The sequence below is a fragment of the Saimiri boliviensis genome, chromosome 20 (assembly GCF_048565385.1).
Source record: "Saimiri boliviensis isolate mSaiBol1 chromosome 20, mSaiBol1.pri, whole genome shotgun sequence".
In the NCBI taxonomy this organism is placed as follows: Eukaryota; Metazoa; Chordata; class Mammalia; order Primates; family Cebidae; genus Saimiri; species Saimiri boliviensis.
In genome coordinates, this window is record NC_133468.1 from 27,515,206 (window position 1) to 27,532,169 (window position 16,964).

Below are 16,964 nucleotides of genomic sequence, written 5' to 3' on the forward strand. Positions count from 1 at the left end.
GGTTTCACCACGTTGGCCAGGCTGGTCTCGAGCTCCTGACCTCAAATGATCCACCCACCTTGGCCTCTCAAAGCGCGGGGATTACAGGCGTGAACCACCTCGCGCCGCGATTAAGAGCGTACGCAGAGAGACTCCCGCCCGCTCGTCCCCATGCACATGCGCGGCCGCACCGCGCCCGCAGCCAGGCCCTGCGCGCCCCTAACGCGTCCCCGCGCGTGCGTGATCCACCGGAACCGGAGCCCGAGCAGGCGGTGAGGGGGCGGGGCCTCCACAGTACGTCTGCGCGGTGCGAGGCCGTGCGTCGTGGGGGGCGGGGTCGCGCAGGCGCACCGGGCGCCCCGGCTCCGGAGCATAAACAAGAGCGGGGACGGGATGAGGCGGCGGTTGATCCCGGGACGGCGAGAGGCGGCGACCGAGGCGGCGAGCGGGGCCCGGCGCCGACCCTGAGTGCAGCCTGACCCGCCCTCGCGCGCGCGCCCTCCCTGGCCGGGCCCACCCGCCGCGCGCCCAGCCATGAACCTGGCGAGCCAGAGCGGGGAGGCCGGCGCCGGCCAGCTACTCTTCGCCAACTTCAACCAGGACAACACGTAAGGCCAGGGTCGGGGTCAGGGTCGGGAGTTGGGGTTCGGGGTGAGGCCGGGGTCGGGCCTGGGCCTTGGCAGCGTGGAGAGGTCCTCGCTGCCAAGCTTAGCGGATTCGCAGTTTCGGCCTCCCTGTGGGCCAAGGCGGGCAGAGGCGTCCCCAGCGGCGGGCCCGGGGCGCGAAGGGAGGGGCGCCCTCCAGGGAGACCCTCGGGCGCTGCCCTGCAGCTGCGGCCTCGGGGCGGGAGAGGTGGTGGAGAGGGGGCTGCTTTCACCCTCCTGCGGGGAGGCCCCTAGCTTTACACCTCACTACTTCTCGCAAAGTTGGGGCCAAACTTTGGGGCTTGGCTTGTCTAGGCCGCCTGTGGAGCGGTGGGAGTGAGTCGCTTCCTCTTCTCTCCTCTCCTTGCCTCTTGCTTAGCGTCTCCTACTCAGTCTCCTCTGAATCAGCGCCTTCTCATTGTCTCTTCATTGTCTTAAGGCCTCTTCTCTCTTTCTGATGTTCTTTTCTTCATTTCTCATTGTTCTTTTTTTTTTTTTTTTTTTTTTTTTTTTTTTTTTGAGAGGGAGCCTCGCTCTGTCACCCAGGCTGGAGTGCAGTAGCGCGATCTGAGATCACTGCAACCTCCACCTTCCGGGTTCAACCAGCTCTCCTGCCTCAGCTTCCCAAGTAGCTGGGATTACAGGTGCCCGCCACCACACCCGGCTAATTGTTTTGTATTTTTAGTAGAGACGGGATTTCACTATATTGGCCAGGCTGGTTTCGAACTCCTGACCTCAAGTGATCCGCCCACCTCGGCCTCTCAAAGTGCTGGGATTACAGGCGTGAGCCACCGCGCCCGGCCCTCACTGTTCTTTCTGGCAGGTAACTTTGATGTCGTCTCCAGCAAGGAACAAACTTAGCAATAACCTTGGCATCTGACCTCCCTAGGGAGAACCTGAGCCAAGAGAGGCGTTACAGACCAGTGCCCCAGGAGTCTCGGAGCTCTAGGGGGTGGGTCATCCTCAGGGCAAGAGAAGACCTTAGTGCCAGCCCGTTCGTTCGGAACGCTGTTTGTCCACACCGATACGAGTTAGAAGCTGGGTCTTCAGATTCCTGGGAGGAGGACTTGTGAGGATGGTTAATAGATGAGCTTTCTGGAGAGAGAAGAATGAGTTATGGGGTTGGAAGGGAGGAGAGCCATCTTGGAAGTGAGTAAGAGGAAGTGATGAAAGAGAGGAGGAGGAGTGGGTCATTTGGCTTCTTACTAAGTAATTGGTTGAGTTGTTACTGCCTGAGTGGAATTAAAGCAGAAAATGAGATTTTTTAGGAAGTTAAAAGTTTAGAATGGCCAATATCCAGTGGATGGTGTGCAGCAAGTGTTCAGTAGCACTGTTGCAAAGCTGTGAAGACAGTTGCACAGTAGGACTATATGAGAGTTGGAAGGGGCGGATCGCCTCATCCCACCACAGATGAGGAACTCTTTCTGAAAAGTTCTGAGCTGGTCTGGATCTTAGAATTGGTTAATTGCAAAGTGGGCGCAGGAGTAGAGTCTAGCCTCCTGAGTTCTCTTCCAATATTATTTCTGCTCTGCCAGGCTGTTTTTTTCTGCCAGTGGAGTAGAATTCTGAAGACAGTGAATTTAGAAATCATAGCATAACAACGTGTAAAGATTAAAACTCCCAAATACTGTAGTGTTCAGTGTGACCAAAAGCCAGACAACAGAAACAGTTGAGACAACCTGTTGCAGTTGAAGTGGAATAGACTATGTTAAATCCAGATAGGGAAGAGGACATTCCAAACCAATTGTGATTTGGTTTTGAAGCCCAAGCCCACAGTATTTTGAGACCAGTAAGAAATGGTAGTAGGGGGTTTTATGCCTTGTATAAGTTAGAGAGTTTCCAAAACATCATCGACTACTCTTTCAGTTTTTCACTATTTATATCAGAACGAAATCAAATAAAGGAAAGCATTCTTTTTTGCTGTGACTTCAGCTAGACTGCCATGTTCCCAGTGTAATAGAAGAATGTCACTCTGGTCTGAAATAGGTTCTTTTTACACTTTGAAATTTTCACACTTACCCACTTTTCTATGTGCCCTGAAGTTACTATGTTCAAGAGATTTCTGTAACTTTTGAGATTTCATAACTTTGACTTGTCAGAGAGACCTTGATGTAGTGTAAACCTAAATTGGAATGAAGAGTAAGTTAGGATTATACTAAAAGCTGACTAGGCCAAAATGACTGTAATTTGTTTTAAATCTACCGTTGAAAGAAACAGAGAAGTTCCTGGAGGGAGCTTTAATGGCTTTTACCTTTTCCTGCCTTCTTAATCTCCAGAATTTATTGAGGAACAAAATTTTTAGTAAGACAAAGAATGTCCATCTAGAACTCACATTGACTGTATTCGGTGAGAAAATTTGGAAGCCAGTTCACTTACTAGAATATATGTTAGTTATAGGGTCATTTCACTTTTTTTGTCTTTTAAGTTCTTTCTGTAGTCGTTACATACCAAACTATAACTGTCCTGCCTTTCTTCTTGTACTGGTAATATGATTTCCAATGTTATACTTTCTCATGATTCTTATCTTAAAAGTGTAAATAAGTTTTATTTGCGTTTTACCATCTGTTTGTTTTTGTTTTTGTGTTTTTTTTTTTTACCTAGAGCAGTGAAAAGGGGATCAAGAGCAACTGGTCCTGGCCGTCGCGCTGTTGTCTGGTTAGTTCCAACCCTGGTTTCTGAAAGTATCACCTTGGAAGGCTTATGTTAGAGGACTTTTGGCTTTCTGAAATTGAAGTGAAATTAATAACTGGCAGAGGATCACTTGAATCTTAAATGGAAATACCAAGGACTAAATTTTTCCGGTGGACACTGCAGCTTGTGGGAAGTTAATGATGTAGCAATGTCTGTTTTAAACGCCATGTGTAAAAGGGATGGTGTAAAGAAGGGACCTGACTTTCCAAGTCTTGTGTTTGCAGAATTTATGTTCTGAAGTGTCTGGAGACAATAGGAGAAACCTGTTTGCTTCCACCATGTCTCTTCTAGGTTATGTCATTGTGCAGGAAAGATACTGCTCTCCTCTCTCTGCTCATCTGTTAATCAAGGGTTTTGGTTTTGGTATTTGAGATGGAGTCTCACTCTTGCCCAGGCTAGAGTGCAGTGGCACAATTGTAGTGATTATAGCTCACTGCAGCCTTGAATTCGGGGGCTCAAGTGGTCCTCCTGCCTCAGCTTCCCAAGAAAATGGGACTATAGGCATGGGCCTCCACACCTGGCTAATTTTAGTTTTTGTAGGCACAGGGTCTTGCTCTGCTGACCAGGCTGGTCTCGAACTTCTGGCTTCAAGCTATCTTCCTGCCTCAGCCTCCAGAGTATTGGGATTACAGGCGTGAGCCATTGTGCCCGGCCTGAAGATGGTTTTTAAGATCCTGAAAGTGTTAAGTCATTCTGTCTGCTCTGCAGGAGGGTATGTTGGAGGAGGGCAGAGGGTGACTGAGGAGGATATTGTCCAACAGCAGTGACCACTGGAAAGGAGACTGACTCGTCATCAGGACTTGTGTGATGCACAGGACGTGCATCATGCAGCCGAGGGAGAAGTTAGGTGACGCCCAGTTTCTGGCTTGGGTTCTGGATGAACGTGATTAACATCATGGTGAAAAAGCCTAGAAAGAGTGAACTCTGCTTGGGATACTGATGAGTCAGAAAGGCTGCAGGAATATGGAGGTGGTGGTCTGGAATGGTGCAGATGTGAGGTGGAGCGGAGATGGGGTAAGCTGTCCATAGCCCTGAAATGAGGGCAGCAGGGCCTACCCACTGCAGGTCTGGACTGGCAGCCACAGTTGAGGTTGCTTTAGGTTTACAGTGTTGGGCTGTATCCACCTAAGCTCTCCATCGAGTATGGCTCCTCCGCAAAGATCATGAAGGAGGAGAGCCTTTACGGACTGACAATTAGGGACGGTGGAGAAAAGGAAGTTAAGCAAAAGATCTGACTCACATCTTCATTTTTTAGTGCCTATCACTGTCTTTTTGATGTTGGAGGTTCGGGTTTAAATTCATTGACAGATGCTTTCAGTTAAAAATGATGGATCAAATATAAACATTTATTGTGGCTCCATCCCCAGACCCTAATAAAATGTTAATTAGTAAAATATCAAAAAGCTATCTTTTCTAATTTTTTTTTTTTTTTTTTTTTTTTTTTTTTGAGACGGAGTTTCGCTCTTGTTACCCAGGCTGGAGTGCAATGGCGCGATCTCGGCTCACCGCAACCTCCACCTCCTGGGTTCAGGCAATTCTCCTGCCTCAGCCTCCTGAGTAGCTGGGATTACAGGCACACGCCACCATGCCCAGCTAATGTTTTGTATTTTTAGTAGAGACGGGGTTTCACCATGTTCACCACGATGGTCTCGATCTCTCGACCTCGTGATCCACCCGCCTCGGCCTCCCAAAGTGCTGGGATTACAGGCTTGAGCCACCGCGCCCGGCCGTGTTATCTTTTCTAATTTTAAACATTTCTTAATTTTTATTTTTTGTAGAGATGGGGTTTTACTTTGTTCCCCCGACCTGTCTCAAACTCCTAGCTTCAAGTGACCCTCCTGCCTGGGTAGCTGAGATTGCAGATGCAAGCCACTGCTCTTGGCCTCAAAAAAATATTTTAAAAGGCTTAAATCCATAGGATAGAAAGAATGAGAAAGGAGATACTAGCCAGTTTGGAAGCTAGCAAGTGGTAAAGGAAGCTGGATCTAAAATTGCTAGTGGAGAAAACAGAGAACCAACATAGTTTAAACTGCAGAATCCCAGACAGGCTCAGGAATGGGCAGTCCAGGTCTCCAGAGTAGAGTGGTAGGGGTGTGAAATGAGGAGAATGGGTTCTAGTGTGTTTTAAACGTGGTGACTCTCCTTCCCTAGCAAAGGACAGGCCTAGTCTCTGCGGAGGGTGGAGGAGGGTCTCTGGGTTTGGACACCAGGCATAGTTGTAGATTGAGGGATTGAGCAAATACACGTTTTTTTGGTTATGATGTGCTAGTTTTCCTTCGTCAGTGAAAGATCCCACTGATGGGACCAGGTACAGTGGCTCATGCCTGTAATCCCAGCACTTTGCGAGGCCAAGGCAGGAGGATCCCGAGTTTAGGAGTTCGAGACCAGGTTAGGCAACACGGGGAGACCCTGTCTCTACACAAAACACAAAAATCAGCCAGGTGTGTTGGCATACGCCTGCGGTCCCAGCTACTCGGAAGGCTGAGATGGGAGGATCACTTGAGCTCAGGAGAGGTTGGGGCTACAGTAAGGCGAAATGGTACTGCTGCGCTCCAGCCTGGGTGGCAAAGTGAGACTCTGTCTCAAAGAAAAAAAAAAATCCCACTCTGTTGCCCTAAAGAAATAAACATTTTTTGGCAATAAAACTGTGTTAGGGCAGATCTCATACTTGCTCTGCCTCTCCCACTAATATGTCAGCCTTTTTATGGTCAGGTCAGTTTCAAAATGGTTTAAAGCAAAATCTCCATAGGGGTATGGAACTTGATTGATGTTGAGATGAAAATATCAATTGTATTTATATTTAATATCATTCTTTAAAAATATTTACGTTTGGCAGGGAGTGGTGGCTCATGTCTGTAATCCCAGAACTTTGGGAGGATGAGTCAGGTGGATCACCTGAGGTCAGGAGTTCAAGACCAGCCTGACCAGCTAGTTTTTATATTTAGTAGAGACATGGTGAAACCTCGTCTCAACTAAATATAAAAAACTAGCTGGGTGTGGTGGTGCATGCCTGTAATCCCAGCTACTTGGGAGGCTGAGGCAGGAGAATCACTTGAACCTGGGAGAATCACTTGAACCTGCAGTGAGCCACGATTGTGCCATTGCACTCCAGCCTGGGCAACAAGAGCAAAACTTCGTCTTAAAGCAAAACAAAACTTATCTTTACTAATAAAAGTACTCATACTATGTTTTATATATACATCTCAAAACATATTTGGAATATTTTTGCTTCCCTTTCTATTGACTGGAATGCACAGTTTTATAAACTGTGGGGTTAAACTTTTAGCTGAGGTATTTAATATCCTAACTCAGCTCCCAAATATCTGAATTTGATTGGCAAGTTTTAACAAATTCTGTGTGTAGGGAGCACAGCTGAGAACCAAGATGTCTAACCCAAGGATCAGGGGCTAAGGCTCGTTAATTTTGCCCATGGGAGAAGCCCTACCTAAGCTTATTTTATACATAATGCTAATAAGCTTGGTGATTTTGTTTCCAAGTTACTAAGAAATTAGGAAGGAGAAGGGCGGTTAATGATGGTAGGATGGTCACGAGGAAAAGTGACAACTGTTGGCAAAACAAAAGATAGAAAAAAAATTTTTTTTTTTTAGAAAAATATTTTTATAAACTCATTGCTACAGGCCAGGCGCAGTGGCTCGTGCCTGTAATCCCAGCACTTTGGGAAGCCAAGGCAGGTGAATCACCTGAGTTCAGGAGTTCAAGACCAGCCCGGCCAACATGGAGAAACCCTGTCTGTATTAAACTACGAAAATTAGCTGGGCGTGGTGGCAGGTGCCTGTAATCCCAGCTACCCAGAAGGCTGAGGCAGGAGAATTGCTTGAACCTGAGAGGCGGGGAGGTTGCAGCAAGCCAAAATCAGGCCACTGCTCTCCAGCCTGGGGGACAGAGCAAAACTCAATCTCAAAAATAGGTAAATAAATAAACTCAGCACTACAGTCTGGCTGTTTGATATGGGGTACACCAAACCCTCAAAAGAATTGGTCATCCCTAGGCCGGGCGTGGTGGCTCGCACCTCTTCTCCCAGCACTTTAAGAGGCCCAGGCAGTGGATCATGAGGTCAGGAGTTCGAGACCAGCCTGACCAACATGGTGAAGCCCCTCTCTACTAAAAATACAAAAATTAGCCGGGCATGGTGGTGCATGCCTGTAATCCCAGCTACTCAGGAGGCTGAGGCAGGAGAATTGCTTGAACCCAGGAGGCAGAGGTTGCAGTGAGCCAAGATCATGCCATTGCACTCCAGCCTGGGCAACAGAGCGAGACTCTGTCTCAAAAAAAAAAAAGTTTTATCCCTTAGTTTTAAGGACACAGAAAGGTATGTAATTCAGGAACAATTTGTTTTTTAATCAGAAAATGGGAGTGGGGAGTGATGCTTAAAATAGCAACACTTAGTTATCTGGAAAATATTTTCCTTTACATCAGTTTCCCAAAAGTTCTGTGTTGCTGAGATTTTGTTTTATTTTTAACCTAGGGATATTACTCTATTCTTCTTGGTTCTTTTATTAATCTTCAGAATACTTACAGGTAATACCTAATTGTTTCATTGCTATAACAATTGATAGGATTCCGTGTAGTAAAGCAGCAAAGAATTTTTCAAAGAAAAATGATATGAGCTGGTAGAGTTTTGTTTCTGTTCTTTTTATACTTATAAGATGAACCAGTGTGATTTTACAGATTAATACTGATTATAGCAACTTCCTTCTTGGAATACATTTCTTCCACATACATGCAAAAGAGTGGTTGGAAATCTCAAAGTTTTTAATAAATGATATGATCATTAAACCAGCCCTGATCCTATCGTGGGGTACAAATACTCAGTGTGGAACGCCCCCCTTCCCTGTTTCCAGCCTTCTGTTTTACCTGCTCATTTTCACCTTTTCCCAGACGTTCGAGGTGATTATGGTGTCTGATTCCTCAGCACCCAATGCTTCCTGCTCATTCACTCATCTTTCTTTTGCTGAAAGCTGAACTTGCTTCTTGTTGTGCTTTCTTTGGTCACCTGGGTTCTAGAGAGGCACTTTTCTGATGAGGAAACCCCTCCTGTGGTATCCCTGAGGCCCCTGCTGGGAGGGGCTGCTGAGCTGTGGGCTCCTTGAGCCTCCTTGAAGAAGCAGTGGTGTTGGGTGAGGAATATGGAATCGTAAACGCAAGGCCATCAAACCAGTCCTCTGCTTTTTCCTTGTCAGCCGATGATGGGGCCTTCTGATTCAGACTCTAAGGTAGCTTTTGAGTTCGTTTCATTTCCACCCTACTGCTCAGCCATGGCACAGCATAAGGGATGGAGTCACAAGTGCTAAAGGCCTGCGGAAGTGCAGAGAGATGCCTGTATCCACCTTGACTGTAAATATCTTTGTATAAAATTTAGAAAATTCGCTCACTTAACTTTTTTTTTTTTTTTTTTTAATGGATTCTCAGTCTGTCATCCAGGCTGGAGTGCAGTGGCACAGCCTCCTCCTCCTGGGTTCGAGCCAATCTCCTGCCTCAGCCTCCCAAGTAGCTGAGATTATAGGCGATGTCTACCACCGTGCCCGACTGATTTTTATATTTTTAGTAGAGACAGGGTTTTGCCATGTTGGCCAGGCCAGACTCAAACTCCTGACCTCAAGTAATCTGCCTGCCTCAGCCTCCCAAAGTGCTGGGATTGCAGGCGTGAGCCACTGCACCCAGCCAGCTTACTTAACTGTCATACTCTGACATATACTGTATGTATATATCAGCTTACTTGAAGGAGCTGATATATTGTTTTGAAGGAAACAATAATTTAAGGCTGATTATGTTTGCTTATATCCCAAACTTAAAGTTTTATAGAGTTTGTTTTTAGTATTTTTATTTTAGTTTTCCCTAGCTTTATTGAGGTATAATTAAAATTGTGTCTGTTTAAGGTGTACAGTGTGATGTTTTATATATACATACCTTTTGAAGTGATCACCACAGTCAAGTTAATTAACACATCTATCACCTCAAATAGTTACCTCCTTTTTGTGACAAGCACACTTAAGATCTGTCTTAGCAGATTTCAAATAGGCAATACATTATTGTGAGCTACAGTCACCATGCTTTATGTTAGATCTCCAGAAAAACTTTTTTGGTTTCTTGAGACTGTCTTGCTCGGTCGCCCGGGCTGGAGTGCAGTGGCGCAATCACAGCTCACTGTAGCCTCAATCTCCTGTGCTAGACTCAAGCAGTCTTCTCACCCCAGCCTCCGAAGTAGCTCCCTACAGAGATACCACCATGCCTGGCTAATTGTTTTATTTTTAATATTTTTGTAGAGATGGAGTCTTGGTATTTTGCCCAGGCTAATCTTGATCTTGTGAGCTCAAGCAGTCCTCTTGCCTCAGTCTCCCAAAGTTTTGGAATTACAGGTGTGAGCCACCACATCCAGCCTCAGAGAAGTTTTACAGGTTTTAAATAATAATACTGTCCTTATTTTACTGACCTTGTGACACCCTTCTGTCCCAGGCACTTGGTACAAACGATGTGAAATGATCTCTGATTTGTGGTAGGCATGCTGGGAACTAGCCGGGTACTCACTGGGAATGTGGGAGCTAGTTTGTACACTGTCACTCTCTGCATGTATCAGCTCTTATTTCTGAATTTGGCTTTTTTGCAGGTCCCTAGCTGTTGGTAGTAAGTCCGGTTATAAATTTTTCTCCCTTTCTTCTGTGGATAAGCTGGAACAGATCTATGAATGCAGTAAGTGTTTTCTTTATTTTTCCCCTTCTTAAAAAAAAAAAGACAAATTGTACTTGAACTGGAATGTGGTCTAAAATTCAGACACTGTGGTTGAAGTTCAGACACCCTTTGACCAGTCAGTCCTCTGCCTCCACCTTCATCTCCCAGGAGGTGACAACTGGTGACACCTGTAGGTGCCTGCCCAGATCAGTGCATTTGCCCACATAGGAGTCTGGGTACAGAAGGAATTCTGTTCATGAGGGTCTTCAGTATATGATCTCATACCATGTGTACTGTTCTGTAACGTCTCTCCCTTTTTAATGCCATTTAAACTGCCTAGATTACTGTCATAAAGGGCTCCCAGAAAATTGAAAATTTTACAGCCCCTGTAGAAACAATGTATTTTCTCGCATTGGCATTTTAGAGCATTGAAGCAGCCTGCCTTCAGAGAGGCACGTGGAACAGCAGGGAGGGTCAGGTGCGTCTTCCTCTTGTTCAGTCATGTTGTGTGTGGTTCTAGGTGGATTACTTCATCTCTGGGCCTCAGTTTCTTTTATTTTTTTGCAAAACAGAAATAATACAGGTCTGTAAGATTATGCCAGCATTAGCGATTATGTACGTGTGTACTTAACAGTGTTCAAAATAGTGCTCGCTGAGTAAACCCCCTGATGGAGACAGTGACGGGAAGCTTTGGATTCTTCCCATGTGTCATTTTTAATTAAGATAATTATAGATTCACATGTAGGAAATAATACAGGTCCCTTGTACCCTTTGCCCTGTTCTTCCCCATGATAACATCTCACAAAGCCCTAGCCGGGCTATTGACGTCCACCTCCCCTGTGCACACTCTCCAGTCTTCCTTGTGCTCATTTGTGTGTGTGTAGGTTCTGTGCAGGGTTTTTTTGTTTTTCTTGAGACACTTGAGCCACTTTGAATGTTGAAAGTTTTTTTGTTTTGTTTTGTTTTGTTTTTGAGACAGAGTCTCACTCTTGTCACCCAGGTGGAAGTGCAGTGGTGCAATGTTGGCTCACCTCCACCTCCCAGGTTCAAGTGATTCTCCTCCCTCAGCCTCCTGAGTAGCTGGTACTGCAAGCGCACGACACCATACCCAGCTAATTTTTGTATTTTTTAGTATAGATGGGGTTTTGCCATATTGGCCAGGCTGGTCTTGCACTTCTGACCTCATGATCTGCCCGCCTCAGCCTCCCAAAGTGCTGGAATTACAGGTATGAGCCACCACTCCTGGCCAGTGTTTTGTTTTTGTTTTTTTTCTTTGAGACAGAGTTTTGCTCTTACTGCCCAGGCTGGAAGTGCAGTGGCACAATCTTGGCTCACTGCAACTTCTGCCTCTCAGGTTCAAGTGATTCTCCTGCTTCAGTTACTGAGTAGTTGGGATTACAGGCACCTGCCACTACACCTAGCTAATTTTTGTGTTTTTAGTAGAGACAGAGTTTTACCATGTTGGCCAGGCTGATCTTGAACTCCTGAGCTCAGGAGATCCACCTGCCTTAGCCTCCGAAAGTGTTGGGATTATAGGCGTGAGCCACCGGGCTCGGTCAGGTTCTATGCAGCTCCCTGTATCCACCACAGTCAAGTTGGAACGCCACAGTGCTCCTTCCTGCTGCCCTTGCATACCACACCCCTCCCTCTTGTTGCCCCCGCGTCTCACCCCTAATTTCAGGCATCACCTGTCCTCCATTTCTAAAACTTTATCATTTCTAAAATGTTTGTTAAATGCAAGCATAAAATCCTTTGTGATGGCCTTTTTCAGTCAGCATCATTCCCTGGAAATGCATGCCAGCCGTTGTGTCTGTCAGCAGCTTAATGTGTATTACCGGGTAATACACCATGTTCTGTCTGTACCACAGCTTGTGTAGCCACCCATCTGTTAAAGGACAGGTGAGCTGATTCCAGTTTTTAGCTATTACCAATAAGGCTGCTGTGAACATTTACGTACAGAGTTCTGTGGGGACATCAGTTTTCATTTGTCAGAGGCTGATGCCCAGGAGTGCAGTTGCTGGCCACATGGGAGTTGCATGTTAATGTTTTTTGAGAAACTCCCAAACTCTTATTTTATATTCTCATCGATGATGTAGGAGTGACCCTGTGTCTTTGCATCTTTTTTTTTTTTTGAGACGGAGTTTCACTCTTGTTACCCAGGCTGGAGTGCAATGGCGCGATCTCGGCTCACCACAACCTCCGCCTCCTGGGTTCAGGCAATTCTCCTGCCTCAGCCTCCTGAGTGGCTGGGATTACAGGCACGCGCCGCCATGCCCAGCTAATTTTTTGTATTTTTAGTAGAGACGGAGTTTCACCGTGTTGACCAGGATGGTCTCGATCTCTTGACCTTGTGATCCACCCGCCTCGGCCTCCCAAAGTGCTGGGATTACAGGCTTGAGCCACCAAGCCCGGCTGTCTTTGCATCTTTGACAGCACTTGGTGTTCTCACTGCTTTTCCAGCCCCTCTTACGGACATGACACGTGTGCTGCTGCCTCGTTGTGGTTGTGGTTGTGATTGTGTTGCCCTAGCAGACCATCTCCTTGTGTGCTGCTCTGCCATCTCTATGTCCTCCTTGGTGAATCATTTGTGCATGTTCTTGTACACTTTCTAATTGGATTATTTGTGTTTTTAGTGTTGAGTTTTGCAAGTTCGTTGTATCTGCTTGATACTCATCATTGGTTGGTAATGTGCCTTGTAAATACGGTGTCCTCTGTACGTGACACTTTGAATAGACCTGAACCTCCCTATGGCCCTGACCTCAGTTAGGAATCCTGGTCACAGGAAGTGGAGGAGTTCAGCAGTCGCAGTACGCTTGGGATGAGTAATACTGGGATATCGGGTCAAGGAGAGAGTTCATCGTGACCATTTTAATTATCTGCAGAGCTTTTGGGGAATTGGGCTTCCTCCTTGTTGACAATGCCATTATTGCCTTTCTGAGTGTTCTGGTTTGAGGAACTTTGCTGTCACCGTGGTTTGGTGTAACATTTTGAAATTCTGCTCTTCCTATTGACATCTCTCAAGAATGAGGAGGATCAGGGAGCTCGTGTGGATGAACACGCAGTATTCATTCGTTTCCCTTCCCTTGTATGTGCTGATTGAGGGCTTGCCGCAGGTGGATGCAGTTTCCACAGAGTTCCTGCTCTGATGATGCCTGCATTTCAGTGGAGGATGACCAAGAGCAAATACATAGGTGTCAGCTCTCAGGCTAGGGACACAGTGGTGAGCAGACAGACATAGATAGCCTTGCCACAACCCCCGCCCCCCCCCACCACCACCCCCGTTAACATAAGATGAAGAAGCTGGGAAAAATCGCTTCTTTGTGCTGGTGACTTGAAATGATGGCCTTCTCCTGGCCCGCCAGGAGGTGGGGCCTTTTAGGCTCCCTCTTGGGTCCTGGCCTCCTCTCTGCAAGTGAGCCTGCATCCCTGCTCTGGGCTCCTGCTGGCTGGCTTAGGTTTTATGCCTTTTTTTGTTTTCGTCCTTAGACTTGCCTACTGGTGCTTACTAAATCTTCCAAAAAAAGCCTTCTTCCATGGAGGCTGGGAGATGTGATCTGGGTGATAACAGAGGTATGAACCAGGGCTGTTTATCCCAGGCGCCGGCCGCCTTCCTGAAGCCCTGCCACCTGGCTGCCTTCACCTGAGCCACACAGAACTGTTCCCCACAGGGGGTTTCTGCAGTGAAGGGCAGCCCTGTCTCTAGGCTTTTATGAATGAAACATCTCTTCAGTCCAGGTCCAGATGAATGAAGTGTCTGAATTATGCTATTAAATTGTTGCAGGAGTCACTGTAGTCATCTGCTTTGAAACACGCAGCATTTTTTTCCCCTATTGGAGGCCAGTGCTTAGAGTGGAAGAATGCCAAAACCTGGTCTTTCCTTTTCCTCAAATTGAAGTTCATTTACTGGCTTCTCGTGCCTTATTTTCCAGAGATTTTTTTGTGGAACAAAATGAGATGTTTTGATAGCATCTTTTAAAGAGTGGATATTGGCCAGGTACAGTGGCTCATGCCTATAATCCCAGCACTTTGGGAGGCCAACGCAGGTGGATCACATGAGGCCAGGAGTTCAAGATGAGCCTGACCAACATGGCAAAACCCCGTCTCTACTAAAAATACAAAAAATTAGCCAGATGTGGTGGTGGGCAGCTATAATCCCAGCTACTAGGGAGGCTGAGGCACAAGGTGAACCCAGGAGTTGGAGGTTGCAGTGAGCCAAGATTGTGCCACTGCACTCCAGCCTCAGTGACAGTGAGACTTTGTCTCAATAAATAAATACAAAATAAAGAATGGATATTTACTGACCAACATGGTAAGATAGGTGCATGAATTTCTGTGTTGTTCTTAGTGAACTTTGGCCCTTAAAAATAGATGATGAAATGGACAAAAAATGTTTTAAGGATTAATACTTTAAACTGGAGCTATTACATCATTCTGTTACTAGAATATTATCTGCCTTTCCTCTTTCATATCCTTTTTTTTTTTTTTTTTGAGTAGATAAGAGAATGTCACTTAGAAAACCGGTTAGCTGCTAAGTGAAATGTCAAGATTGTTTTCTAGCATTTTTCTGTAAGTAGACTCAGAGTAAAGAATATTATTTCATGTCTCAGTATTTAGTTCAGGCTCAGGATTGACTTCTACCTTAAAAACTCCTTAACAATCTGTCATAAAATCAGGTTTTTGCTGTCACTCACTGTGGCTGTTACAGAAAGAATGAGCCAGAGCTAGTCTTAGAGAAAAACAAGATTGACAACTACTTGTTCTGCTTTTATTTATTTAGAAAAGAAAATTCACACACACACACACAAAAGCTTGGACTAGCAGTACTGGAAGATAGATTTTCTACGATTGATGCTATAATTTCATACTTGAAAGTTGCAGAACTGCCAGATAGGCTTTGCCCATTGTTTATGGATGCCTCATATGAGGAGAGTCCCACACTATGTCACCCAGGCTGGAGTTCAGTGGCATAATCATGGCTCCCTGAACTTTCGCCCTCCTGGGCTCAAGCAGTCTTCCCACCTCAGCCTCCTGAGTACCTGGGACCACAGGCACATGCTACTATGCCTGGCTAATTTATTTGTAATTTGTGTAGAGATGGCGTCTTGCTGTGTTGCCCAGACTGGTCTTGAACTCCTGGCTTCAAACAGTCCTCCTGCCTCAGCCTCCCAAAGTGCTGGGATTATATGTGTGAGCTACCACAGTCGGCCTCTCATATGATTATTTTCTTTCTCCATGTGCATTTTTGTTATCATCGTCGTCTTTTAAATATACATAAGGCACAAATATGTGCTATCTTTTCATTAAAATATTCTACAGCAGTATCCTACACTGTTAGGCAAAAGAAATGAAGGGTATGGGTTTGTTATTTGTAAAAGATCACAAAAGTTTAGAAGTTGGCTTTCTTCAAAAGCTGCACTGTGTGTTTTCTTTGCATTTGCTAAGCTGATTTCTGAGCTAGGAAAACATCTCATAAACATTCAGTTCTGAAACCCAGCACAAGCAGACTGCTCCTTAGCTCAGCAAAAGTGACTAGAGCCTGCATTGATTATGGAAGCGCAGCCATTGACATGTAACACCTTTTATCAACCTTCCTGCTTGGCCAAGAAACTAATCATCATTTACTTTACGGGCCATCATCTGCATCTTAAGGTTTGAGAAATGGTGCTTTCTGACATTAGTCTATTTGACGGGCGGTACACTGGTTGGAATATTAATTTCCGTGAGATTTATAGTAATGGATCCTATGGAGGAGAAACCATGAGCGCCTCTTGGCCTCAATCTGTGGAGATGGAATGCTGGGCTCTTACCTTGCATCCTGGCGGAGCCGCAGGCTCATGCGGAAGTGGATTAAAGCTCTTCCCTTCCCACTCCAGGAGTTTCATCATTGCCAGCTATAAACCTCTCCAGCAGAAACAATAAGAAGCATTCTTTCTTAAATCAAGTAATTAATTAATTTCTTAAGTGTTAGTCAGGCAATCTCTAGCAGGAAAGTTTGGCAGAAACTATGGCTGAGGCCACCTAGAATGAAGGCTAAAAGCAAGACCTTTGACACAAGGTCGCTGAAGTTCATGCTCTGCCCTTCTTAGTGTCAGCCTGAGTGCTTCTTGGCACCAGCGTCCTGGGATGTGCCATCTTGAGTCAATACATATGTGCAGCCTGGTTTCTTTTGCTTTCATTTGATTGCTACTATTTTTTTCTTTTTTTTTTTTTTTTTTTTTTTTTTCGAGACGGAGTCTTGCTCTGTCGCCCAGGCTGGAGTGCAGTGGCTTAATCTTGGCTCACTGCAACCTCCACCTCCTGGGTTCAAGGTGATTCTCCTGCCTCAGCCTCCCAAGTAGCTGGGATTACAGGCACACACCACCATGCCCAGCTAATTTTCGTATTTTTTTTTTTTAGTAGAGACGGGGTTTCACTATGTCAGCCAGACTGGTCTCGCACTCCTGACCTCATGATCCACCTGCCTCGGCCTTCCATAGTGCTGGGATTACAGGTGTGAGCCACTGTGCCCAGCCTCGTTTGATGATTATAGCATCTTTCACCTAGCAGTTTGATCCATTGTCCACCATTATTTCATGGGAGGACTGGGCGTCTGTGCTTCAGTTTAGTGGAAAGTGATTGTTCTGGCTATGTGGGTTCCATGTATATGTCTTTAAAACTTCATCTGGGCCCAGCATAGTGGCTCACACCTGTAATCCCAGCACTTTGGGAGGCCAAGGCGGGTGGATCGCCTGAGGTCAGAAATTCAAGACCAGCCTGGCCAACGTGCTGAAAACCTCACCTCTACTAAAAATACAAAAATTAGCCAGACATGGTGGCACACTCCTATAATCCCAGCTACTGGGAAGGCTGAGGCAGGAGAATCACTTTAACCTGGCAGGCAGAGGTTGCAGGGAGCTGAGATTGTGCCACTGAGCTCCAGCCTAGGTGACAGAACAAGATTCTGTCTCTAAAAAATAAAAAAGT

General features: G+C 45.9%; 1 protein-coding gene across 5 annotated transcripts in view; it reads left to right on the top strand.

Moving 5' to 3' along the window:
• The first annotated feature begins 306 nt into the window (after positions 1-306).
• Positions 307-16,964, top strand: part of WIPI2 (WD repeat domain, phosphoinositide interacting 2) — a 42,993-nt gene continuing 26,335 nt past the window's right edge. For 2 of the 5 annotated variants that reach the window (XM_039460438.2, XM_039460439.2), the window contains exons 1-3: positions 307-587; positions 3,225-3,278; positions 9,940-10,022. In XM_039460438.2, the coding sequence (XP_039316372.1) occupies positions 514-587; positions 3,225-3,278; positions 9,940-10,022 (211 nt within the window). In that variant the 5' untranslated portion in view covers positions 307-513. Of the gene's footprint in view, positions 588-3,224; positions 3,279-9,939; positions 10,023-16,964 lie in introns of those variants that run through there. The other 3 variants (XM_039460440.2, XM_039460441.2, XM_074390536.1) reach the window with 3 other exon arrangements.